The sequence below is a fragment of the Equus przewalskii genome, chromosome 7 (assembly GCF_037783145.1).
Source record: "Equus przewalskii isolate Varuska chromosome 7, EquPr2, whole genome shotgun sequence".
Classification (NCBI taxonomy): Eukaryota; Metazoa; Chordata; class Mammalia; order Perissodactyla; family Equidae; genus Equus; species Equus przewalskii.
This window is the reverse complement of record NC_091837.1, coordinates 23,173,325-23,198,485: the sequence shown is the minus strand read 5'-3', so window position 1 is coordinate 23,198,485 and position 25,161 is coordinate 23,173,325. Positions and strand designations below refer to the sequence as shown.

Genomic DNA, 25,161 nt, shown 5'->3' with positions numbered 1-25,161 from the left:
GGCCCTTTATAGAACAAGTTTGCTGATCCTTGTTTTAAACAATAAACAAAGCCAGGAACCAGTAAACCTGATGGGCAGATTCGTCCTTTCTCATTTGAGTGACAGGGAAGGACCTGAATTATAATCCTCAGTGACACGTACTGGGGGGCATTGAAAGGGCATAGTCTCCACACATGAAGTAGTAATGACTGTTGGAATCTGGATTATTGTTGCTCAAAGAACCTTGTTCTGTCTCAAAAACGTCTGCTGAAAACTTAACCATTGACAGTGAAACTGCTTAAGCATTCTGTCTCATAAAGTTTGCAACAGAGTCCAGTAAGATCGAAAGTAATGTGTCTAATAATTTAATGTATATGCTTTTTAAATCTGTAAATTGTCCATTTGACTCATTTCTGGGAAAGGAAACTTACATGTACAGAATTGATCATAACAACAAAAGTAAGTGGCTCCTTAAAATAAATGATAGATTTCTTAAGGACAATTTTTATTATGGATTTAAGCTGACTTTTTTTAATTGAGCTTTCATCCTTGAAAATTATACCAGAAGTTAATGAAAAGATAACTATGCTCATAACAGGCATCGTTTTAAAATCTCCTACTACATAATGTGCCCAGCACTGTTTGCCATATACAATTTCATTTTAATCCTTACAGTAATTCTTTACGATAGGTTTGATGCCCATTTTACAGATGAGCAAGCTGAAGCTTGGCTAAGAAGCTAAGTGACACAGTAGCAGCAGAGGCAGTGTGTAAGTCCAGGTCCATCAATGTCGAAGCCCTGGCTCTTCTCGGTGTACCATTAGCCTCTCCCACCCCTAGTTTTTCAGGAACATGCCTCATATGGGGCAGGGGCAGGGGCAGGCGGTTGGTACTTTCCTTGTAGATAGTGCTGTCACTGTACATGTGCTGGAATGTGAACTAGGCCAGATTTCTGAAGAGCACAACAAATTCTGTCATGTAATCTCTGTCTTGAGTGGATATGTCTGTCCCCTTAGTACCTCGCCTCCCTGGGAATACAGTCCCTGGTTCAGCAGAGGGCTTTTGCTGGGAAGACAGCAAACAAACTTATGGATGCCCTAAAGGACTCCGACCTCCTACACTGGAAACACAGCCTGTCAGAGCTCATCGATATCAGTATCGCACAGAAAACGGCCATCTGGAGGCTCTACGGCCGCAGGTGGGTCTTCAAGCAGACTGTGAAGGCTGTGGGGGCGTGAATCCTTGTAGAGATGAGCAGAAGCTAATAAACTGGTTCTATGAAGGCCAAACAGACAGTCTTTCCTCCTTTGATGGAAGTTGTTTGTGCAGGGGATTAAAGACAATGCTTTCTAGTTTAAAGTCATTCTGTACTTTGCTCAGACTTTACAAAGTTTTTTCCTGTGCCCATTCTTATTTACTCCTCCCAACTGCTCTGTGTGGTGACTGGTGGCTGATGTCCATTCTAAGATTCGTAAACCAGGGCGCAGACTGGTGGCTGATGTCCATTCTAAGATTCGTAAACCAGGGCGCACACATCTGATCTGCCCAAGATCACAAATGAGTTAACAGTGACAGAACCAGGATGCAAACCCAGGTCCTCTGACTCCAGGCGCTGTGCCTGAGTGCTCTCAGACAGGAACCTCTTCTCGTTTGCAGGAGGCATGGGCCATGGTCGCTCAAGTGGAGCACCCCCTGAACCCCAAAGCTATTATGTAAAGAAAGTCGCTCCCAGTTAGCCAAGGTGTGTTCTAGGGGATATCTGCAGCCTCATGTTTAATTTCCATTTAGCCTCCTTTAGCTTGGAAGTAAGCTTCTGAACCAGAGTTTTAATCCTGGAGCCCTGTCACTACCTGACCTCTCACCTAGACAGTCTGCTGTTCCTAGGAATTCAATAATGAAAGGAAATGCCTATTTTACAAGTCTTGTTTTTGTACTTGAGATAATTTTTTGGCATTATTTGGTCTGAAACAGCTGCAGACCCTGGCTGCTGCTTACACTGCCAGAGCATCTGGTGCCAGGATGGCATCCGGTCTGAATTTACCCATGAAAACTAATTTACCCATGACCACAGGGAGAATTAGAGGCAGCGGGGGGCGTCTGGAGCTTGGAGCTCCTGGTTGTGCTGTAGCTGCTACATTTCCCTTAAGGCTGCACACCCAGGATCTTTTCCACCCTGCTTGTTCTGAGGGTGGGGAACCAGCGCTGGGAGGCAGCTTTCTGACAAAGCCGGAGCCTAACTTCCGTCAGTTTCCACTCAAGATAGCTGTAGGGCGTGGCTGAGGGTAGCCTGGGTCTGTGGACTGAAGGGGATTCCTGTTCCGTCTCCTCACCCAGCACCATGGCACTGCAGCAAGCCCAGATGTTGCTGAGCATGAACAGCCTGGAATCGGTGAATGCGGGCGTGCAGCAGAACAACACCGAGTCATTTGCCGTTGCGCTCTGCCACCTTGCAGAACTGCACGCGGAGCAGGTAGGCGGGTGGCCGGGCCAGTGTGCTTCTGGAGCAATGGAGGCTCCACCATTTCTTCCCTCTAGAGCTTGAGAAAAGCACTGGACATGTCTGGGACAGGTCTGATTGGATGCAGGTGGCTGAAGAGGTGCAATCCCGCCAGTGGAAATGGACTGGGTGTAGAGTCTGCAAAGTTTGTTGAACTTGGATCCCTTTGGGCATCAGTGAAGGGAATAAGAGGCTAGCTGTTTCCATGTAACATGTAGAATAAAGAAGGATCTTTGAAATTTAAGGTAATAGAGCTGTGTATGTTTATAGGAAAAGGGAGAACATAATAAAAGTACAGCTAAAATGATCGTAGCTCATGCTCGTTGTACATTTATTCTGGGCCAGGCCCTGTGCTCAGTGTTTTACGTGTATTATCTTACTGAATCCTCACCATAGCCCCTGAGGTCACCTTCATCATTATCCCTGTTTTACAGAGCAAGAAACGGAGATCCAGGTAGCTAAGTCCTATACCCATAAGCAGTAAATGCCACTTAGGTCTCCAGCCCGAGTCTGATTGACTCCAAAGAAGGACAGTGGAATTGGACATAACTTTGATTTATAGCCCAAGTAATTTTACCTGATTCTCTTTGGAGGGGATTGATTAAAACAGCTCTCAGGGGCCAGCCCGGTGGCACAGTGGTTAAGTGCGCACATTCTGCTTTGGCAGCCTGGGGTTCGCTTGTTCAGATCCTGGGTGCGGACATGGCACCGCTTGGCAAGCCATGCTGTCATAGGCGTCCAGCATATAAAGTGGAGGAAAATGGGCACGGATGTTAGCTCAGGGCCAGTCTTCCTCAGCAAAAAGAGGAGGATTGGCAGAGATGTTAGCTCAGGGCTAGCCTTCCTCAAAAAATAAAACGAAAAACCACAGCTCTCATGCTGCTCTAGTCTTTCTTCTTCGCTCAGAATTATCTCCTTTCATGGAAAGAGGTCAGGGAAACCTCTTACCTAAAGCCCTCTGTCTCACTACAGCTTTGGCTGTAAGTACATTTCCTTGATCAAATTATTTCTCTCCACCTTTTTGTGGTACAATGATGATTGTTAGGTTGTGTCATAACACTCAATATTCCGTAATCTGCAGCCTAAAGATCTTTGGGTGGTTTCTACCCCTCTCAGAAGTCTATAAATACCTCCCTCTGCTAACCCTATTTTAGCATTTTACAGTCCGCTAGGTAGCTGTGTAAACCAAGGGGATGGCTGGCTCTAGCTGCTGGGTTCTGTGTGCGCCATCATCAGCCGCTTTCTTCCTGTACCTGGGAAGCATGGCCAAGCTTTCTGACGTCGAACAGTAGGCCAGCTGCACTTGCTGTTTGCTTTCCTCCAGAAATGTTGCATGCTCATCACTTTCTTGTTTTTTTCCCCTCTTAACGGCACTGGAACCTCTTTAACATTGCTTCTTTCCCTCTTCTGGCTCCGTGGTTAAGTGGAGCAGTTGATAACAAAAGAGTCAGTGAACACTCAGTTGGATATTTGATGTGAGCCCCATGTGACTTTTTTACCCCAATAAGTTTATTGAGATACAATGCACACTCCATACAGTTCACCCATTTAAAGTGTCTCCGTGTGGCTTTTTGAAGTAGGATTCTCCCAACTGACCCCACCCTTAAACAGTGGAATGACTTTCCTTTAGTTCTCTTTGAGTTATGTAGGATAGAATTGATTTTCTTTTCTACTGGCATGGAAAACTACTTGACAGAAATCTTGTCTTGGCTCAATTCTTTTTTTTTTCTTTAATCTTATGGTTTTTTTTTTTTTTCTTCTTCTTCTTCTCCCCAAAGCCCCAGTACATAGTTGTGTATTCTAGTTGCACGTCATTCTAGTTCCTCCTTGTGGGATGCCTCCACAGCGTGGCTTGATGAGCGGTGCTAGGTCCACATCTGGGATCCAAACTGGTGAACCCTGGGCTGCCAAAGTGGAGCACATGAACTTAACCACTCAGCCACGGGGCTGGCCTGTTGGCTCAATTCTTTAGCCTTGAAATTTTTTACAAGGTCAGTTGTTAAGAGTTCTGTGATTTTTCCTGGGAGTAAGACCCTGAAAGTTAACCATGCTTTGGATCTATGTTAATATTTCCATCTTCATCCACTTTTCATCTCTGGGCTCATGTGAAAAACCTGCTGTCCCCATCATTGCCTGGCTCGATGGCCAGGATATGTCAGGAAGCCTTTTAATTGCACAGCTGGAAGATGGTCAGTGGCCTCTTTATTTCAGTTCAATCCCTTCCCCCCTTTCCTCAACCTGCCTTCGAAAGACCTAGCTTCTAGTGTTAGAACATCCACCATGTAGATATACTCACTGGGCTGGTGACGGTCACCTTTTAATTACACAGAAAGCAGCTTTATCATGAGTTTCCATTTGCCCTTTGATTTCCCTTGTATGTGCTTCACATTGTGTTCTGAAATGGATCTCCAGATAAACTGGATGCTGCAGTTTGGCGTGGCAGTGACGGGGGCTCTGGAGAACCTATGAGGGAGTCAGGGGCTCTGAACTGCTGTGTCTGAGCTTCCTCCTGCGTCCCAGAGGAAGTACTGAGATAGCCAGCCGCCTTTGCTCTTTCTGCGTAATTCTGGGCTGTCATGTATCATTCCGCTCCCAGCCTCAGGACTGGCAGGTCACAGTGGGAATGGTTTGGGGAGTACTGCAGCGTGTGCACTTTTCTCGCTAGTTGGCCGGAATGTTTGACGACAACCCATGTAGGTCCACGTGCCCATCTCCCTACGGCAGTGATGAAAATAATTGGCAAGATTGGCCAGTTAAAATCACAAGAATAAAAACATTAGTGACCTTTTATTGTAATTCAATGTAATTTCCACTTATGTTAGATGAAATTCACTTGCACTCTGAGCAATACAGACAGAAGGTATATTACCTAATCAAAGGAGTGGGACAAATTGAAAAGCTTTTGGAGTCAATAAGATAAAGATAAACATTCCGACAATATAAGAGTATAAAAAAGACATGAACATTTATTCACAGAAAAAACATAAATGGCCAAAAATCATGAAAAAACTCCAATCTAGTCATTAAAGAAGTTCAAGTCAGTGTAATGAAATAGCAGTTTCACCAGTCAGATAGGCAAAGATGCTTAAATTTGGGGGAGGAGAAAGGCATGGAGTGCTGGTGTGAAAGTACTTGGTACGTTTCTGGAGGGTAGTTTAGTAATATATATCAAAGGGCTTAAAAGTGCCTCCCATTTGGCCCGGCAATTCTAGTTGTAATGTTTTATCCTAAGGAAATAATAAGACAAGTATGCAAAGATATATGCACCAAGATATTCATTGTAGCATTTTTTTAAATGGAAAAAATAGGAAACAACCAAAATATCTCAAACTAGGAGATTATTTTGATGTAAAACATTATAATGATATAGATTTGTATTTGTCGACACTGCAAGTTGAATTCGCTTAAAAAATATTTATTGAGAGCCTACCATGTAGTAAACAGTGTTATAATCAATTTACAAAAATAGTATATGTAGACCTGTTTTCGGAATATTTATATGTTTTATATTTATGTGGATAAAAGAAGTGTAGAAGGATGCGTGCCAAAACATTACTGTAATTATCTTTGGTGGGTTAAAAAGTAATTTGTCTTTTTCTTGTTTACATATATTTTGTAAGTTTTTTTCTAGAGTGAACACGTATTACATGTATGATTAAAAATATTTTTTTAAATAAGCAAATAAAATGTATTAGAACTTAAAAAAATGGCCCTTGGATATTTGACAGTCTTTGCCTGGTGTCTTCCAGGTTGCCGCACCAAGGACACGTGAATCATATCACATCTGGTGTGCGGTGCAGCAGGTGTGGTTTCAACACAGGTGTGCTAATCAGATCGCATCTTTCTATTTAGGGCTGTTTCGCTGCAGCTTCGGAAGTGTTAAAGCACTTGAAGGAACGCTTCCCGCCTAATAGTCAGCATGCTCAGGTAACTGCCTTTTGCGTGGCATTGGATGTATCTCTGAAAAGAGTGTTTTTACTGTATTGTTGTCAAAATGGAATATTTTAGAGTCCCCTCAGTTTGTTGTGTCTTGGTTCCTTTCTATGACATCTGTGCAGTGAGGTCAACATAGGTCCATATGAGACTCTGAGAGCTCTGTTCAAGAAGGCTGAGAGGGGCCGGCCTGGTGGCATAGTTGTTAAGTTCGCATGCTCTGGTTCAGCAGCCCAGGATTTGTAGGTTTGGATCCCAGGCATGGACCTATACACTGCTCATCAAGCCATGTTGTAGCAGTGTCCCACATGCAAAACAGAGGAAGATTGGCACAGATGTTAGCTCAGGGCCAATCTTCCTCACCAAAAAAAGAAAGAAAGAAACTAAATAACATCAAAAAAAAAGAAGGCTGAGAAATAAACTCTAAGATTTAAAGTAGGGTACAGGCATACCTTGGAGAGATTGCAGGTTCGATTCCAGACCACTGCAATAAAGCGAAGTTCGAAATAAAGTGAGTCACACAAATTTTTTGGTTGCCCAGCACATACAAAACTTATGTTTACACTATACTGCAGTTTATTAATGTGCATTAGCATTATATCTAAAAAAACTATGTACCTTAATTAAAAAATACTTTATTGCTTAAAAATGCTAATCATGATCCAAGCCTTCGGTGAGTCTCATCTTTTCGCTGGTGGAGGGTCTTGTGAAAAATGCATTATCTGCAAAGCACAATAAAGCAAAGTGCAATACAATGAGCAATGCCTCTACTTCTTTTCTTCCTGTCTTCCTGGCTTAAGTTAGTACTCCTTGTATCTCTGACTATATGGGAATAAGGAAATAAATCATCAATGTCCTTGGATAGATCAAGAATTAGGTTTCAGTTTTGTTGTTTTGTCTCTTACTTGGCAACTCTAATCTTTTCCTCCCAGAATTGAATAACTTCTTGGGAAGATGTTGTACCCAGAAGGAGTAAACTTTATAAAAGAGTCCTAGGCCCTCTGTTCCTTATTGTACCAATTTCCAGCCCTGATGAGACCAAGAAAATTGTTGTAAGACCCTCTTTCTCTTCCTTCCCTTACCAAGTTTAGTCTTCACTGGATTAGGGAATTTGATATTGGAAGAGACCAGGGCCTGGGACTCTGCCACTGCTGGTCCCTGAGGCTGCCATTCCCCTGGGGTGTTGGCCCTGCCTCATTAGGTTTATTTCTCAGCCTTCTTTTTTTTTGATGTTATTTAGTTTCTTTCTTTCTTTTTTTGGTGAGGAAGATTGGCCCTGAGCTAACATCTGTGCCAATCTTCCTCTGTTTTGCATGTGGGACACTGCTACAGCATGGCTTGATGAGCAGTGTATAGGTCCATGCCTGGGATCCAAACCTACAAATCCTGGGCATGCGAACTTAAGAACTATGCCGCCAGGCCGGCCCCTCTCAGCCTTCTGAGCCCATGGGCATGGGAGCCGAGCTGGGGTCTCATTGTTGCTTTTCAGCAGGCTGCGATCTGAATTCCAAGTACCCAGGTAGCAAGGTGGTTAGCAAACAAAGTAAAAGAAGATAGCACCCAGGGATGCTGTGGGGAAGAAAGAATTAGGTGTGGTTCTGTGGTAGTTCTAATACGATGGGACATTTTTGGTTACAGTTCTAGCCATTTTTTTTAAAAGGTGCACAGTAAAAAAAAAAATTTAATTCGCAGTTCACAACAAAAACATGTATGGCCCATAAATATATGACAAGATGGTCAACCTAACTAGTGATCGGGGAATTGAAAATTAAAACAACGGTGAGATATTTCCTACCCATCAGATTGGCCAAAAATAAAATATCTGGGAGCTGGCCCCGTGGCCGAGTGGTTAAGTTTGCGCGCTCCGCTGCAGGCAGCCCAGTGTTTTGTTGGTTCGAATCCTGGGCGCGGACATGGCACTGCTCATCAAACCACGCTGAGGCAGCATCCCACATGCCACAACTAGAAGGACCCACAATGAAGAATATACAACTATGTACCAGGGTGCTTTGGGGAGAAAAAGGAAAAAATAAAATCTTTAAAAAAAAATAAAATAAAAAATAAAATATCTGACAATACCAGTTGTTGGTGAGGGTGTGGATCAAAGAGTAATCCGTTACTGGTGGGAAGTGTAAATTGGTATAACCTGTTTGAAGAACAAATGGGCACTATATTAACGTGAAGGTGCATATGTCCTACAACCCAGCATTTCCACTGCTTGCTGTATAACTGAGATAAACTCTTGTACAAGGAGAGATGTATAAGAATGCTTGTTGCAGCACTGTTCCAGAAGAGTGAAAAACCAGTGCTACCTAAATACCCATCAACACAAGAATAGATAAGTTGTAGCATATTTATATAATTGAAAACTATATTCATTGTGAAAAGGAATGAACTAGAACTACTTGTATGAACATGTGTAAGTCCCAGAAAAATAATCTTGAGCTTAAAATCAAGTTGTGAAAGGATATGTACAGTATGATACTATTTATTTATACAAAGTTTAAAAACATACAAGATCATACTTTATATTGTTTAAGTATGCATGTTGTAAAAGTTAAAAACATGAATGGGAAAGGTAAACACCAAATCCAATGCTTACTTTGGAAAAAGAGGGGAATGGAATTTGCAAAGGACTTCAATAGCATGTAATAGTATCTGAAGCAAATAAAGCAAAATGTTGTGATTTGACAAAGTTGTTGATTGGCACACATGTTTGTTATTTTATTCTCACTGCTTGTTCATATACTTGAAATATTTTTTTAAATGTTTTAATCTCAAAAAAAAGGATATGTGTGAATTGTTATAAGGATGTTTGCTAAGCAAGCCAAAATACTTTTATATCCCTGTTGAATAATGAGAACATTTGCCTTTTTGTCCCTAATCGTTTTTTTTCTCATTAGTTATGGATGCTGTGTGATCAAAAAATACAGTTTGACAGAGCAATGAATGATGGCAAATATCATTTGGCTGATTCACTTGTTACAGGAATCACCGCTCTTAACAGCATAGAGGGTGTCTATAGGTAAGAAGCTTTGAGAACTTCAACCCCAGAATGAAGTCATTCTCAAATGGGTTTATTCTTATTTGTTTTATGTGTGAATTAATTTATTAACTTTAGCTTAGGAAAAATACTTTTTTTCTATTTATTATCTGTCTATTATAGGAAATTAGAAAATACAGATAAGCAAAATGGAGAAAATAAGTATCACCCAGAGATAATCACTAACATTCTGATGTCTGTAATTCCAGGTTTTTTTCTTGCATGTGTGTGTGTATGTTGGTGTATACATGTCTGGGCTTACACACACAGACACACACACACACACACCCTTTTCTTTCTTTTAACGAAAATTATATCAGGCACGGTTCCTCCTCTTGGGAGGTTTACAGTCTAATTGAGGGAATAGAGATTCTAACCCTGAAAGTGACTATACTTATAACGCTTGCAAAACATCAACATAACCAGTTGTCTTTCTTTTGTTTCTGTACCAGAAAAGCCGTTGTACTACAAGCTCAGAACCAAATGTCAGAGGCACACCAGCTTTTACAAAAATTGTTGATTCATTGTCAGAAAATTAGGAATACAGAAATGGTGATCAGGTAAGGGGTCTCTCGTGCGTCTCTCATGGATGGTCCTCTGTGCTGGACGTTCTCATCCCGTCTTTTCCTCTTCGGGCAGCGTCCTGCTGTCCGTGGCAGAGCTGTACTGGCGCTCTTCCTCCCCCACCATCGCGCTGCCCGTGCTCCTGCAGGCTCTGGCGCTCTCCAAGGAGTACCGGCTACAGTACTTGGCCTCCGAAACGGTGCTGAACTTGGCTTTTGCCCAGGTAAGCTGATCTGTTTTTGTAGCACAGGTTTGTGCTCAAGAACTGGCGAGTCTGTTAGTACTTTTTGGTTTTTGAAAGGATAATAATGAGCTTTCACTTCTTAATATTGAAGTCTGGGGACGTAGTGTCCTTGTGAGAGCCCTCCACGGAAGTCCGGAGTTGTGTACTTGGTGACACATGACACCTCCCAGTGGCATTGGCTTTACTGAGCTGTGTTTAGTAAGGGGGACTCGCCACTCCATTGAGGACATCTGCATCATATTAGTGACTAGCTGGGCTGGAGCTAGGCTCGATTGAACAAGGGGATGAGTAAAGAAATGAGGGAGCTGTGTTTGTTGAACGGTTTTGGAAATTGAATTGTATTTTATGTGGTTTTCTGTCTCCTCTTGCAGAATGTAAAGGCATGAGAGAAGGGACTCTGTTTTTTCCCTGCTGTATCCTGTGGTGCCTAGTAGGACCCATACATAGTAGGCTTTTAATAAATGCTAATTGAATGAATGAATTTTGAACTCACTAGAGGAATTTCCTAGCTAAAGCAGAGGTTCCCCAAACTGTGCATGAGAATTGTTGGGAAGATTTAAAAAATATCCATATATCTGGCCTTGCCTTGAACCTGTCAGTCAGAATCTCTAGAGGAGGAGCCTAGGAATCTGTTTTCCTTATCAGCTTCCTCAGTTTCTTTTTCCTCTTTTTTTCTTAATTAAGATAAAATTCACATAACCTAAAATTCACTATTTTAGCCATTTTAAAGTGTACAATTCAGGGGTTTTTAGAATATTTACAATGTTTTTGCAGCTATCACCACTGTCTAATTCCAGAATATTTTCATCACATCGAAAAGAAACCCCATACCCATTAAGCAGTCACTCCCCCTCTCTGCCGCCCTCCTTCCCCTGGCAGCCACGAATCTAGTGTCTGTCTGTATAGATTTGCCTGTTCTGGATATTTCATGTAAATGGAAACATACAATATCTGGCCTTTTATGTCTGGCTTCTTCACTTAGTGTAATGTTTTCAGGGTTCATTCATGTTGTAGCAAGTGTCATTACTTCATTCCTTTTAATGGCTGAATAATATTCCAGCAGATGGATGTACTGCATGTCATTTATCCCTTCATCAGTTAATGGACAATTGGGTTGTTTTCATCCTTTGGCTATTATGAATAGATGCTCCTATTATTATTCCTGTACAAGTTTTTGTGTGGATATATATTTTCATTTCTCTTGAGTATACTTAGGAGTAGAATTACTAACATGATAATTCTGTGTTTATCTTTTTGAGGAACTGCCAAACTGTTTTCTACATTGTAGAAAATCTTATATTCCCACCAGCAATGCATGAAGGTTCCAATTTCTTTACATCCTTGCCAACACTTGTTATTTTGCCTTTCTTTTTTTTATTGCACACATCCTAGTGTGAAGTAGTACCTCATTGTGGTTTTGACTGGCATTTCTCTAGTGACTAATGATATTGAGAATCTTTTCATGTATTTATTGGCCATTGGTGTAGTTAGAGAAATGTCTATTTAAGTCCTTTGCCCGTTTTTCAGTTGAGTCATTTGTCTTTTTGATGTTCACTTGTAAGAATTCTTTATATATTCTGGATACTAGACCCTTATCAGATGATTTGCAGTATTTTCTCCCATTCTGTGGGTTGTCTTTTCACTTTCTGTTTCTTTTTTCTTTTTTTTTAAAGATTGGCACCTGAGCTAACAGCTATTGCCAACTGTTGCCAATCTTTTTTTTTTTCCTTCTTCTTCTTCCCAAAGCCTCCCATACAACAGAAAATAGTTTTATATTCTAGTTTCAGGTCCCTCTAGTTGTGGCGTGTGGGACGCTGCCTCAGCATGGCTTGATGAGCTGTGCTTGGTCCACGCCCAGGATCCGAACTGGCGAAACCCTGGGCTGCCAAAGCAGAGCGTGTGAACTTAACCACTCGGTCACAGGGCCAGCCCCTTCACTTTCTTGATAGTGTTCTTTGATGCACAAAAGTTTTTAATTTTGATGAAGTCCAATTTATCCATTATTTTTGTTGCTTGTACATTTGGTAGCCTATTTAAGAAACTGTTGCCTAATCCAAGGTCATGAAGATTTACGCCCATGTTTCCTTCTAAGGATTTTATAGTTTTAGCTCTTACATTTAGGTCTTTGACCCATTTTGAGTTGTTTTGAATATGGTGTGAGGTAGGAGTTCAACTTCGTTTTTTCACATATGGATATCCAATTGTCCTAGTGCCATTTGTTGAAAAGACTATTCTCATTGAAGGGTCTTGGCACCCTTGTCGAAAACCAGTTGATCATAGATGTACAGGTTTATTTCTGGACTGAGTTCCATTGATCTATGTATCTGTCCTTATGCCAGTACCACACTGTTTTGATTACTGTTGCTTTGTATTCAGTTTTGAAATCATGAAGTAAGAGTCCTCCAACTTTGTTCTTCTTTTTCAAGATCGTTTTGGGTATGAGTGTTCTCTTGCAATTCTATATGAATTTTAGAATCAGCTTGCCCATTTCTGCAAAAATGGTAGTTGAATTTTGATAGGGATTGCTTAATCTGTAGATCAGTTTGGAGTATTGCCATCTTAACAATATTATAGTCTTCCAACCCAGTAACACAGGATGTCTTTTATTTAGGTCTTCTTTAATTTCTTTCATCAGTGTTTTATAGTTTTCAGTGTACAATTCTTGCAGTTTCTTAAACTTATTCCTAAGTATTTTATTCTTCTTGATCTATTGTAAATGGAATTTTGAAAATTAGTTTCATTTTTGGATTGTGCATTAGTAGTGTATGCTGATCTTATATCCTGCAACTTTGCTGAACTTGTTTATTACCTTTTACAGTTTTTTGGGAATTCTTTAGAGTTTTCTGTATATAAGATCATGGCATCTGCAAATAGAGGTAGTTTTATTTCTTCCATTTCAATTTGAATGCCTTTTACCTCTTTTTCTTGCCTAATTGCCCTGGGTAGAACTTCCAGTCCAGTGTTGAATAGAAGTGGCAAAAGTGTACATCCTTGTTTTGCTCTTGATCTTAGGGGGAAAGATTTCAGTCTTTCATCATTAAATATGGTGTTAGGGCCAGCCCCGGTGGCCTAGTGGTTAAGTTCAACGTGTTCCGCCTTGGTGGCCCGGGTTCAGTTCCTGGGTGCAGACCTACACCACTCGTCTCTCAGTGGCCATGCTGTGGCAGCGGCTCACATACAGAAAAAAGAGGAAGTTTGCCAGCAGACGTTAGCTCAGGGCAAATCTTCCTCAGCAAAAAAAAAAGAAATATGATCTTAGTTGTGAGTTTTTCATAGATGCCTCATTATTAGTTCAAGGACATTCCCCTCAATTCCTAGTTCATTAAGTGTTTTTATCATGAAAGATGTTGGATTTTTGTCAAACGCTTTTTCTGTATTAATTGAGATGATCATGTTGGGTTTTTCCTTCATTTTATTAGTATAGTGTATTATGTTGATTGATTTTTGTATATTGAACTACTGTTGCATTCCTGGGATAAATCCCACTTGGTTGTGGTATATGATCCTTTTAATGTGCTGCTGGATTTGGTTTCTAGTGTTTGTTGAAGATTTTTGCTTCTGTATTCATAAGGGATAGTGGTCTGTAGTTTTCTTGTGATAGCTTATTTTGCTTTGGTGTTAGGGTAATAGTAGCCTCAAAAATAGTGGCCTCTTGTATTTTTTGTAAGAATATGAGAAGGATTGATGCTAATTCTTTAAATGTTTAGTAGAATTCACCTGTGAAGCCATCTGGTCCTGGGCTTTTCGTTGTTGGAAGTTTTTTGGTTCCTGATTCAGCCTCTTTACTTGTTACAGGTCTATTCAGATTTTCTCTTTCTTCTTGAGTCAGTTTTGGTAGTTTGTGTCTTTCTAGAAATTGTTCATTTCATCTAAGGTGTTGGCATACGATTGTTCATCGTGTTCTCATTAATCCTCTTCGTTTCTGTCAGGTTAGTTAAGTACCCACTTTCATTCCAGATTTTAGTCATTTGTGTCCTCTCTCTTTTTTTTTCTTGGTCAGTGTAGCTAACAGTTTGTTAATTTTCTTGGTCTTTTCAAAGAACCAACTTTTAGTTTCATTGATTCTCTCTGTCATTTTTCTGTTCTCTATTTTGTTTATCTTCATTCTAATCTTTATTATTTCTTTGCCTCTGTTAGCTTTGGGTTTATCTTCTAGTTTCTTAAGGTGGAAGTTTGGCTTATTGATTTGAGATCTTCTTTCTTTTATAATATATGTCTTTACAGCTATAAATTTGCTTCACTGCATCCCATAGGTTTTCACTGAATCTCATTGGTTTTGGCATGTTGTAGTTTTGTTCATCTCAAAGTATTTTCTAACTTCCCTTGTGATTTCTTCTTTGACCCATTGGTTATTTAAGGGTTTGTTGTTTAATTTTCCTCTGTTTCTGAATTTTCCGGGTTCCTTTCTGTTATTGATTTCTAATTTCATTCCATGTGGCCAGAGAAGACACTTTGTATGATTTCACTCTTTTTAAGTTTATTGAGTATTATTTTGTGGCCTAACATATGGTCTATCCTGGAAAATGTTCCACGTGCACTTGAGAAGAATGTGTATTCTGCTGCTGTTGGGCGGAGTGTGCTATAGATGACTATTAGGGCTGGTTGGTTTATGATGTTGTTGAAGTCTACTATTTCCTTGCTCATCTTCTGTCTGGTTGTTCTATCCTTGATTGAAAGGAGAGTATTGAACTCTCAAACTTTTATTGTTGAACCGTCTATTTTTCCTTCAATTCTGTCAGTTTTTGCTTCATATATTTTGGGGTTCTGTTTTTTGGTGTATATATATTTATAATTATATCTTCTTGATGACTTGACCCTTTTATTGGTATATAATGTCCTTTGTCTCTTGTGACAGTTTTCAACTTAAAGTCTATTTTGTCTGATACTAGTATAGTTACTCCAGTTCTCTTTTGATGACTGTTTGCATGGAATATCTTTTTCTGTCCTTTTGCTTTCAGCCTATTTGTGTCGTTTAATCTAAAGTGAGCCTCTTGTAGACAGCATATAGTTGGATCATGGTTTTTTTTTAAAATTTTTTTCATCTATTCTGCCAATCTCTGCCTTTATTGAAGTTTAATCCATTTACATTTAATGTAATTATGGATAAGAAAAGACTTTTTCTACTTTGCTATTTTTTCCATGTCTTACTTTTTTTTTGTTCCTCCATTACTACTTTCTTTTGTGTTAAACAGATGTTTTCTAGTGTACCATTTTAATTCCCTTGTTGTTTCTTTTACTATATACTTTTGAGTTATTTTCTTAGTGGTTCCCCTTCCCACAATGATTCTTACATGGCTAATTCAATTCTTGAGAATCACCAATTGAAAGAATTTTGATGCTGAATCTTTTGGTAAAGATAAAAATCTTGGGGCCGGCTCTGTGGCCGAGTGGTTAAGTTCGTACTCCGCTGTGGTGGCCCAGGGTTCGGATCCTGGGTGCGGACATGGCACCGCTCGTCAGGCCACGTTGAGGTGGCGTCCCACATCCCACAACTAGAATGACCCGCAACTAAGATATACAACTATGTACAGGGGGGGTTTGGGGAGATAAAGCAGGGAAAAAAAAAAGAGAGAGAGAGGGATTGGCAACTGTTGTTAGCCCAGGTGCCAATCTTTAAAAAAAAAAAAAAAGATAAAAATCTTTCCATAGTGTGAATAACTACTCCCTACTGTATCTATCATAGTCTGAAATCAGATTGTCACACATTCTATTTTCTAGGAGTGTGGTGCATATTATTATGTAGTACATGTCGGGGACAAGGCAAGCCAGACATGCCGTTCAGCAGAGAAGAGCCAGAATGAAGGCCTTCCTTTGTGGGCAGCGGGTGTGGGTGTGTGCAGTGCCACGATGTTTCTTTTTCAGCTCATCCTTGGAATCCCAGAACAGGCCTTAAGTCTTCTCCACATGGCCATTGAGCCCATCTTGGCTGATGGGGCTGTCCTGGACAAAGGCCGGGCCATGTTCTTGGTGGCCAAGTGCCAAGTGGCTTCAGCAGCTTCCTATGATCCACTGAAGAAAGCAGAAGGTAGGAATCAATAGAAAGATTGTTACTGTTACAGAAAACTTCTAAAACTTCGGACCCAGAAGATTTAGAAAAGACTTTAAATTGGGGACAGTATTTAAGTTCTTAGTGTTCACAGATATATGTTAAAATTTCATGCAGCATTTAAAGTGCTTTCACATGCATGCTTGGCATGAAGGTTGAGGACAAATGATGGCTATTTTAACTCTGTAGAATCAGGTTCCAGGCTAGAAATCAGGACTAAAGACCTTTTAAAAACCTCACCCTAGTATATATATGTTTTTCCTCTCAAAGAGTAGAATATAAACGTATCTGGTTCATGTCAAATTAATAAAAGTAGATATTAAGTTTTGAAAACTGTATGTGAAGTGTTCAGTTAAAAATGTGTGGTATTTTCCCCACTTTCCATCAGCTCTGGAGGCCGCCATTGAGAACCTCAATGAAGCCAAGAACTATTTTGCAAAGGTTGACTGCAAAGAGCAAATCAGAGATGTCGTTTACTTCCAGGCCAGACTCTACCATACCCTGGGGAGGACCCAAGAGAGGAATCGGTGTGCAATGCTCTTCCGGCAGCTACACCAGGAACTGCCCTCCCATGGGGTGCCCTTGATAAATCACCTCTAGTGACAACAGCCCTGCTGGGCTGCTGTGCAGAGTATAAGACTTTGGACTTGTTCACACCCCCTCCCTCCACATAAACGATGGACTTGATGTCTGTCCTGTCAATAAAATTGCATTCTGATTAGTTTGTCGTATTTCGTTGCTAGAATATACATATTTGTTTTGTTCTCCCTTTTTTTTTTCTTTTGATAGCAAAAGACATTAACTTTTTGTTAATAAACAGTTTATAAATAAGTTAGTGCAAGTGTTAAAGATTATTTTTTCTCTGGACAAAATTGCCAGTATCTTTTTAGAAATTATGCACACTCTCTATCATTATGTGAATTCGTTTAACACCTATGCTCAGACAAGAGCTATTTAGGGTGTTGGTAGGTCTCTCTGGGAGGTCAGCACCGGTTTTTCTGAGGCTTGGATTTTCCTTCTGGAGCTCCCCTGCTTTGTTGGACTGAACTGGTGTTTGTGGTGGGGCTGTGCGTGCTTGCAAGTACATGTTGGTTCCTGACTGGAGATTAAGAAGGAAAAGATCTTTTTATCGTTTTTGGACCAATGACAAGAAGCATATTTCAATCACTTTCTGGATGTTGGCTTTCTTATATCTCTTGCGTGGGTGTATATTTTCTATATTTAACTATATAAATGAGGGATGATGATAACTTAAGTCTAAGGATTCATCATGAATAAGGTGATTATAAATTAAGAAAGAGTCCGGAGCTCAAGGGTATGGATGCCGTCACTCAAGTAGACAGTGTATGTTTAATGACATCTCACCCCTGCAGTCAAACAGAAGCCAGTTATTGCTTTGTCTTCATGAATTTATCTTACCCTTGAGTATTCACAGAAAAATCCCTATGTTTCGAGTCTAAAAGAGCAACAAGGAACCAACCAAATTTTGCAGCTTCTATCATTGGCTCTTTTTCCGTTAAATTTAAACCCTCTGATGGGAAATAATTTATCTCCAGAGCTCTTTGAAACAGTGTAAAACAACTCCCACTCATTAGGATGGGTTTGCTGGCCAAAGACAGCTGCTCTGGAAACAAGAGACTCAGTGTAGAGATAGAGATGCTAATTGGTATGTTGATATTTAAAAATCTTTCCTTAAATTTATTTGAAAGGTTATATAAGTAGAGGGTAAAAATTAAATATTCTTTTTTTTTCTTTTGAGGAAGATTAGCCCTGAACTAACATCTGCCGCCAATCCACCTCTTTTTGCTGAGGAAGACTCGCCCTGAGCTAACATCCATGCCCAGCTTCCTCCACTTTATATGTGGGACACCTGCCACAACATGGCTTGACAAGCAGTACATAGGTCCACACCCGTGATCTGAACCAGTGAACGCTGGGCCGCTGAAGTGGAATGTACGAACTTAACCACTGCACCGGGCCAGCCCCCAAATTAAATATTCTTAAAGGCTGTATAGTAAAAAGTAATTCCTCCTCCCAGAAAGTAACCACTATTATCAGTTTCTTTTTATTCTTCCAAATATATTCTTTCATCTGATGTCAGTTTTGATCAATGTGTTTAAACTAAGATCCTTCCAATCGAAGAAGTGATCTTAATCATTCTGCCTTATTAAGGTCCAAGAGATGGGGCAAGCTTGCGCAGCTGATCCCACAGGTATCAACATAAAAACCAGACATTAAACCTGACCAGGACTGGCTACATAAATTGTGGGGCCCAGTACAAATTAAAACCATGAGGCCTATGTTAAGCAGAGCATTAGACCAGGTACGAGGCCCTTATGAGCATACAGCTCTGTGCGACTGCAGTTTGCATGCCTGTGGAGCCAGCCTGCCTGACCCTGCTCTCAGCCTGCACATTCACCTTGGGAGGACTGAATCCCAAGCTAATATAGTCTGTGGCCCCCCTGCCATCTGTGACTTAGATTTGTTGGCTGGGGCCCATCTCCTCCAGGAAGGAATAGTGGGTCAAATGGAAAGTTGGAAACATCAGAGTGACCCCAAAACTCAGAAATGTCTGGGTCACAGCTAATTGGGTTTTTTCCTGGTGGAGCATTTGGTGGGGGGAGGAAGAGTCAGGCTGGTGTAGTTACGGGTGGTTTAATTCAGGGGTGTAAGTATTCATGAATGGTTAAATGGAGAAAGGGTTTGGTGAGGAAGGAATTGAAGCGAAATAGCCAGTGCGCATTCAGGCCTATCCCAGAGACCTTAGGATCTATCCTCAAAGGGGAAGAGAAAAACAGTGTAGTGACCTGAGCCAGTGGCTTGGCGTGGTGGGAACTCTGTACCTAGTGGATTTGGTGTGGGTGTTTCCAACTGTGGGGCAAGGGGACAAACAGCTAACACAGAGTGCCCTGTGGTAAGTTATTTATGTATATTAACACATTTAAGCTTCATAACAATTCTAAGAGTTAGGCAATAGCATTAATCCCATTTAACAGAAGAGAAACTGAGGCATAAGGAGGTTAAGCCATTCACCCAAGGTCACACAGCTAGTAGGTTGCAGAGCTGGGAATCCAGCCTAGTTGGTGCATTACCCTAAAGCAGCCTGTTCTCAGTTTTGAAAAGTACTGTACTGTCGTTGTGAATATTCTTCTTCAGTTTGTTGAATGCATAATTGATAATATGAGTCGTCATTTATCTAGTGCCCAATATAGGCCAGCCACTGTGCTAGGTCCTTTCACACATACCATCTCTAATGCCTGGAAGCCAAATACCATTTTATAGGTGAGGAAACAAAGCCCCAGAGATCCAGCCTGATGGAGCCCCCTCACTAGTAAGGACCAACGTCAGGGTTCAGTTCTGGGTGTGACCGGCTCCTCACCTACAGGCTCTCGCATCACCAGACCACGTTGTGTTCCTCTGTTACCCCGAATCTTTCTACTGGTTCAGAGCGTATGAATTTTGTCCTGACGCGTTTTGGTGGTTACACTGACTTTTTTCTTTCTTGTAGTACATCTAAGACAAATGAAGAACTTTATCTACACCCCAGCTGCCTTCTTTTATGTTGTTAGTTATTTTGGGGACTCACAAACATATTAATCTCGTTGGTTGAAGGGAAACTTCTCAGGGTCTTTTTTTTTTTTTGGCCAGCATTTTTCTACTGTTTTGTTGAATGGGAAAGAATTCAACAAATAAAATAATCAGTGTGATCAATCCTGCTGTCTCTATCCGGATGCTCAAGTTTTGGGAGGTGGAACATTCCAGTGAACAACATGAGTAGAACACAGAACAGTTCAAAGACGAAGCGCTGGCAGGAGCTTGTGGCGCCATCCTAGTGGGCGGGATAATTTCAAAGTCTTACCTTTCAGCCCTTCCCTTGTACTGTTCAAGTTTCCTTTAAAAATAAGATTCAGATGCTTTGTTTACTTATTTTCTTGGCAATCTGTGTTGTCAAGACAACAAGATCTGTTTGCCTAGAATAGGGTTTTCTGGTGTTCTTGGAGGAGAAAACTCAAAAAACAAAGCCAATTCTTAGTTTCCTATCTCTAAGACGAAAATGGTTTCCTAAAGTGGGATAATTCCTATCATAAGAGGGGCTGAATGACAAGGAAAGACAATTGTGATGTTCTCTGCTTTGTTCTAATTCCCCTTAATAAGACAAGCACATAATTGATGGGGTTTTTAGCTCTGTGCTAAGTATATTCATAGTTAGCTCCATTGAACGTTTATGTGCCAGGTACCAAGCCATTATCTTTATACACATTATTGTATTTAAACCTCAAGCGCAGCCTGTGAGCTCGAGTGCCATTACTGACGACATTTGACAGCTGATGAAACCAAACCAGGAGAGATCAAGTCACTTGTCCAAAGCCACAGGGCTGGTAACAAGCAAAGGTGGGATTTGAACTAGGTCTCCCTGACTCCAGAGTCACTGCTTTCAGCCCCAATGCTGACAGTATACAAATGTTTCAGATGTGGTACCTACCTATACTCCAGGAATTTACAGCTCTATTGGCAAATCAAAGCACATGAGTGAAAAAAGTAAAGATTAGGAAGACATGGTGGCTGAGCATCAAATAAGCTGCAGTCTTTGCTATAAGAGATCAGAGAGGAGAGACGTCAAGGAGGGTCTGGGTCATAGCATTTCAGGAAATTCTTCCAGAAAGAAGAGAATCTCAGGCTAGGGTTTCAATGGGCTCCTTCTAACCTTTCTTACACAATTGGTTTCTAACTTTACACAGCCATCTGTATATCTAAGTTTCTGCCTGTGTTAGCTACAGCGTTCTAATAAAACAGGCAATTTAGTAACATGATGTAAACATATAGAATTGTATATTTTAACAAGTAACAGGAAAAGACATCAACTAATATCTGTTTTGGTTTCCTTAGTAAAGCAGGGGTTGCCAAACTATTGCCCCATGGGCCAAATCTGGCATGCCACCTGTTTTTATATGGCCTGCCAGCTAAGAATCAGTTATTCATTTTTAAATGGTTGAAGACAAATCAAAATTCCTATTTTGTAGCATGTGAAAGTTACATGAAATTCAACTTTCAGCATCTGTAAATAAAGTTTTATTGGAACACAGCTATGTCCATTCATTTACTTTGGTCTATGCTGCTAGAACGGCAGAGTTGAGTGGTTGCAACATACACGGTACGGCCTGCAAAGCCTAAAATATTTACTATCTGGCCCTTTACAGAAAAAGTTTGCTGACCCCTATCCTAGAGTCATAAATGTCCAAAATGCTCCCCATCAGCCCCACTATGTATTTTTGGGGAGAAAATAGAAAAATACAGAACTACGCATCCACCATTCAGAATTGACTGTTAACATTTCGCCATTTGCTTCAAATCCATTTATAAGTAAAAGGCATAAAACTTGACAACATTGCTTATGCTCCTCCCTCTCTGTTCTCTGTCCCTACTTCCTTTTTTGGGACAGACTGTCATGAATTTAATTTGCACCCTTCCCCTTTGACTTTTAAAACACATATGTAAACACGTGTCCGTGAACAATATAGACTGTGTGGGATTTAAAAACAGTACACACAAGTTGTGCATCATATTGTCTTCCGCAACTTACTCTTCAGCATTTCCTTTTTGGGAATCTCTTCATGTCTGTACACACAGATCTAACGTATTCCTTTGAACTGTTGCATGGTATTCCACCAAACGACACATCTCATTTATCCATTCCTCTAATGAACATTTAGGACGCTCGTTCCCAGGTCCTTGCTGTTACCAACAAATGCGTGCATGTTGAATAACATCAGAGAGGCGAGGAGAGCTGTGAACCTTTCATTAATATGGCCCTTGACTCTCTCAACTCTTGATTCCCTTTTGGCTGCTTGGCAAGGTCGGCGAGACATCTCCTGGATGACTTTCGGTTCAGGACTGGGTTTCGAGACCACCCAAGGACCGCGTCCGGCAGCCCTTGAGGTCTTCTCCCCCGCCCCCTCCCTCGCAGTGCTCTTGCCCAGTTGGGAGACTAAACACACACTTAAGGCTCCAGCAAAGCAGGGCGCCAAAAGGAGTAGAATGTTCGGGAAGAATATGATGTTATCTCACAAAAAGCATGTAAGCAGTCTTCGGGAAAAGCCAGAACTTCACTGGGATTCGTGTAGTTTGGTATATCCTGGTGGAGTCGGGGTGGGAGAGGAACACCGGCCCCCAGCCTTTAGGGCGGGCCCCGAGCAATGGTCACTGGGGAGGGGTGTGCGGAAGGGGTTTCTCCAAACCGGTGGTGACCCGAAATCCAGGTCACGTCCACCGCCGGGCAGGGGTTGCAGCCCCAGGGCGGGAGTCGGGGAGCGGGGCGGGACCCCGGTGTCCCGCAGGCTTGGGGAACTTTCAGCCGCCGCCCTGCAGTCCCCGCCTTTGGCTAAAACAAAGCGAGCGCTGCCGGCGCGTCCGGCCGGCCCGAGGGCGCCGCGGCCGCCGCGCAACGAACGGGCCAGGTGCGCGTCGCGGCGCCAGCGAAGTTGCAGCGCGGCCTCCGGGGCTCGTGCGCCCGGCAGGCCCCCCTCCCCGCGGGTCGGCCACCTCCTGGCCCCCCCGCGCCGGGCCGCACTTCCCCTCCCCGCCGCCTCGCCCCCCCTCCCCGCCCTCCCCTGCCTCCGCCCCCCGTTACTTTCGTCTCCGGCGGCTCCCCTCCCCTCGCTCCCGGCGCGCGCCCGAGCCGGCGGGGACGCGCCCGGGGTTCCAGCGGCCGCGGCCAATCCCCGCGCAGCCCGCGGCGGCGGCGCGCCCGAGCCGGGCCCGGCGGCTCCTCCCGCCCCGCCCGCCGCGCCCGCCGGGGCCGCGGAGAGAGCGCGCCGCCGCCGAGCCGGGCCGAGCCGAGCCGGGGGCGCCGAGCGCGGGACGCGGCGGCGGCGCGGAGCCCAGGTGAGCGGCGGGAGCCGGGCGGCGGGCGGGGACTGCAGCCTCCGCGGCTCCCGGCGGCCTCGCGCTCTCGGGCGGGGACCCCTGCCGGGATGCAGACAAAGCCCCGAGGCCGGCTCCGGGCTCCCCCACCCCGGGGACCCCACGTGCGCCGCCAGCACGCCCCGCCACGTGGGGAGACGCGGCCCCCCGGCGCCCCTTCCCCGCGTGCTCGGGCCTGGGGGTGGCCTTCTTGGCTGGGCCGCGCCCGGCCCGGGGTGGCAGGGGCGGTCCCGGAGTTTGGAACCGTTGTCGCCGGGGGCGGGGGCAGTGAAGGATGTTGGAGGCGGCCTAGGCCCACCCCCACGTTTGACAGGTGGGGAAACTGGAGCGCACAGGGGTGAGGGCCACGGGACTTTGAGCTGTCCACCCCCGCACCCCGCCTGTCTTGGGGGCTAACCCAGGCCCTATGGGTTGGACACCAGGCGGCAGGACCCCAGAACAGCAGTTGTGGGGCGGGGGGACTTTGCCCCCGCCCCGCTTCTGGCAGCCGGAACCTCACGGGCTTGGTCCTTTTGACCTAAATTCACCTCGGGGCCGCAGCACGCTGTGAACGCAGCGGTGCCTTCCCTGGCACCCTGCGCCTGACTCTTGGGGACGCGGGGTGCTGGGCCCAGCCCCGCTCTGCATGCCTGGGGTTCCACTCGCTCCAGCCTCGAGCTTTTCCTGGCTTCCCCCACCCCCTGCACTGCCCAGTTTGGGAAGCCGGGTGTTTTCACAGCTCTGCCAGCCGCCCTGCTGCTCTCACTTGGCGCTGAAGAGGTTGCACCTCCGCCCCTCCTGTCTCCCCCAGAAGGTGGGGGCAGACGGAGGGTGCTGGGGGCGGGGATCTTAGTGCCGGTCAGCAGGAGAGGGGCGCGCTGGCTTCGGGGTGGGACATGCAGTGTCCACCTCCTGAGAGGCAACTTTTACCTTCCTCGGTCTGGAAGTGCCCACAATCCTAGAGATAGAAACTTCTTGCGCCCTAGAGCTGCGCTGTCATTCACCACTCCCCCGCCCCTGGCCCTGCCCCCAGGGGAGAGAGAAGAGGATGGATCTAGGTCCCCATAGGCTCCCTTGCTCCTGGGGGGAGGCAGGGGCAGCAGCAGGGGGACGGCTTTGGGGGAGTTAGACCCCTTCTCCCAAGCCACCCCACAAAAATGTGCAGTTTGAGAGTAAACAGTGTGCATGCTATGCAAATACAGCTTCCTAGTGAGTCTGGAACCCCCTTCCATATTGCTGCTCATACCCCTTCCTGTAGAGAAGCAGCCATTCACAGCGAGAACGCGCAAGATATTTTTGTAGTAAGAAGTGACAGCCATCATTCGATGAGCCGTAACTTGGATAATAATGCTGATAATGTTAATAACTCATATTTGTTGAGTTCTTGCTGTGTGCCAGATACTGTGCTATGTGTTGCATGCGTTATCTCATTTAGTGCCTACCAAAATCCTATGAGGCAGATTTTTGTCCCTATTGTAGAGATGAGGAGATTGAGGCTTGAAACAATCCTGCAGTGTTGCTAGGAATTAGCCCCATTTTATAAAAGGGCTCAGAGAGGTTAAGTAACTTGCCAGGGTCACTCAGCCGACCCAGGCATGTCAGGCTCTAGAACCTTTGCGCTTTACCACCTGTTTTAGAGTAGGGGCCCTTGCAGGCTGCCCTCAGCTTCTTGAGGGGCCCAGATTTGTTTACTAGAGTAGCCTATGAAGACACAGATCTCCGCAGGCATCGTGGTGATGCTGATCAGCTTGGGCTTATCTTTCCTCCCAGGTTGTTAGGAGGCTGGTAGCCAAATGTATTCACTCATCACTATGCAGTGGCCCTCATCAGGGGCTGTCTCGCCTTCCTGGTGAGCATTTGGAAAAGTCTGGAGGCAACTTTTGGTTGTCACAATGATGCTGAGCACCCCTGGCTTTTGGTGGGCAGGAGCCAGGATGCCAAATATCCTGCAAGCA

General features: G+C 43.5%; 2 protein-coding genes across 10 annotated transcripts in view; both read left to right on the top strand.

Annotated features, from left to right (window-relative positions):
* The window catches only part of ANAPC5 (anaphase promoting complex subunit 5), a 38,449-nt gene extending 21,312 nt beyond the window's left edge, over positions 1-17,137 (top strand). Inside the window, exons 10-17 of one of the 2 annotated variants that reach the window (XM_008508212.2) lie at positions 996-1,177; positions 2,314-2,449; positions 6,329-6,403; positions 9,313-9,434; positions 9,905-10,012; positions 10,092-10,239; positions 16,123-16,285; positions 16,695-17,137. In XM_008508212.2, coding sequence (XP_008506434.1) covers positions 996-1,177; positions 2,314-2,449; positions 6,329-6,403; positions 9,313-9,434; positions 9,905-10,012; positions 10,092-10,239; positions 16,123-16,285; positions 16,695-16,906 — 1,146 coding nt within the window. In that variant the 3' untranslated portion in view covers positions 16,907-17,137. Of the gene's footprint in view, positions 1-995; positions 1,178-2,313; positions 2,450-6,328; positions 6,404-9,312; positions 9,435-9,904; positions 10,013-10,091; positions 10,240-10,631; positions 10,781-16,122; positions 16,286-16,694 lie in introns of those variants that run through there. The other variant, XM_070628988.1, reaches the window with a different exon arrangement.
* A 5,912-nt stretch (positions 17,138-23,049) lies between these two features.
* CAMKK2 (calcium/calmodulin dependent protein kinase kinase 2) overlaps positions 23,050-25,161 on the top strand; it is a 47,288-nt gene continuing 45,176 nt past the window's right edge. For all 8 annotated transcript variants that reach the window (XM_070629033.1, XM_070629027.1, XM_070629026.1 and 5 more), the window contains exon 1: positions 23,050-23,188. The gene's annotated coding sequence lies outside the window, so the exon portion shown is untranslated. The remainder of the gene's footprint in view (positions 23,189-25,161) is intronic.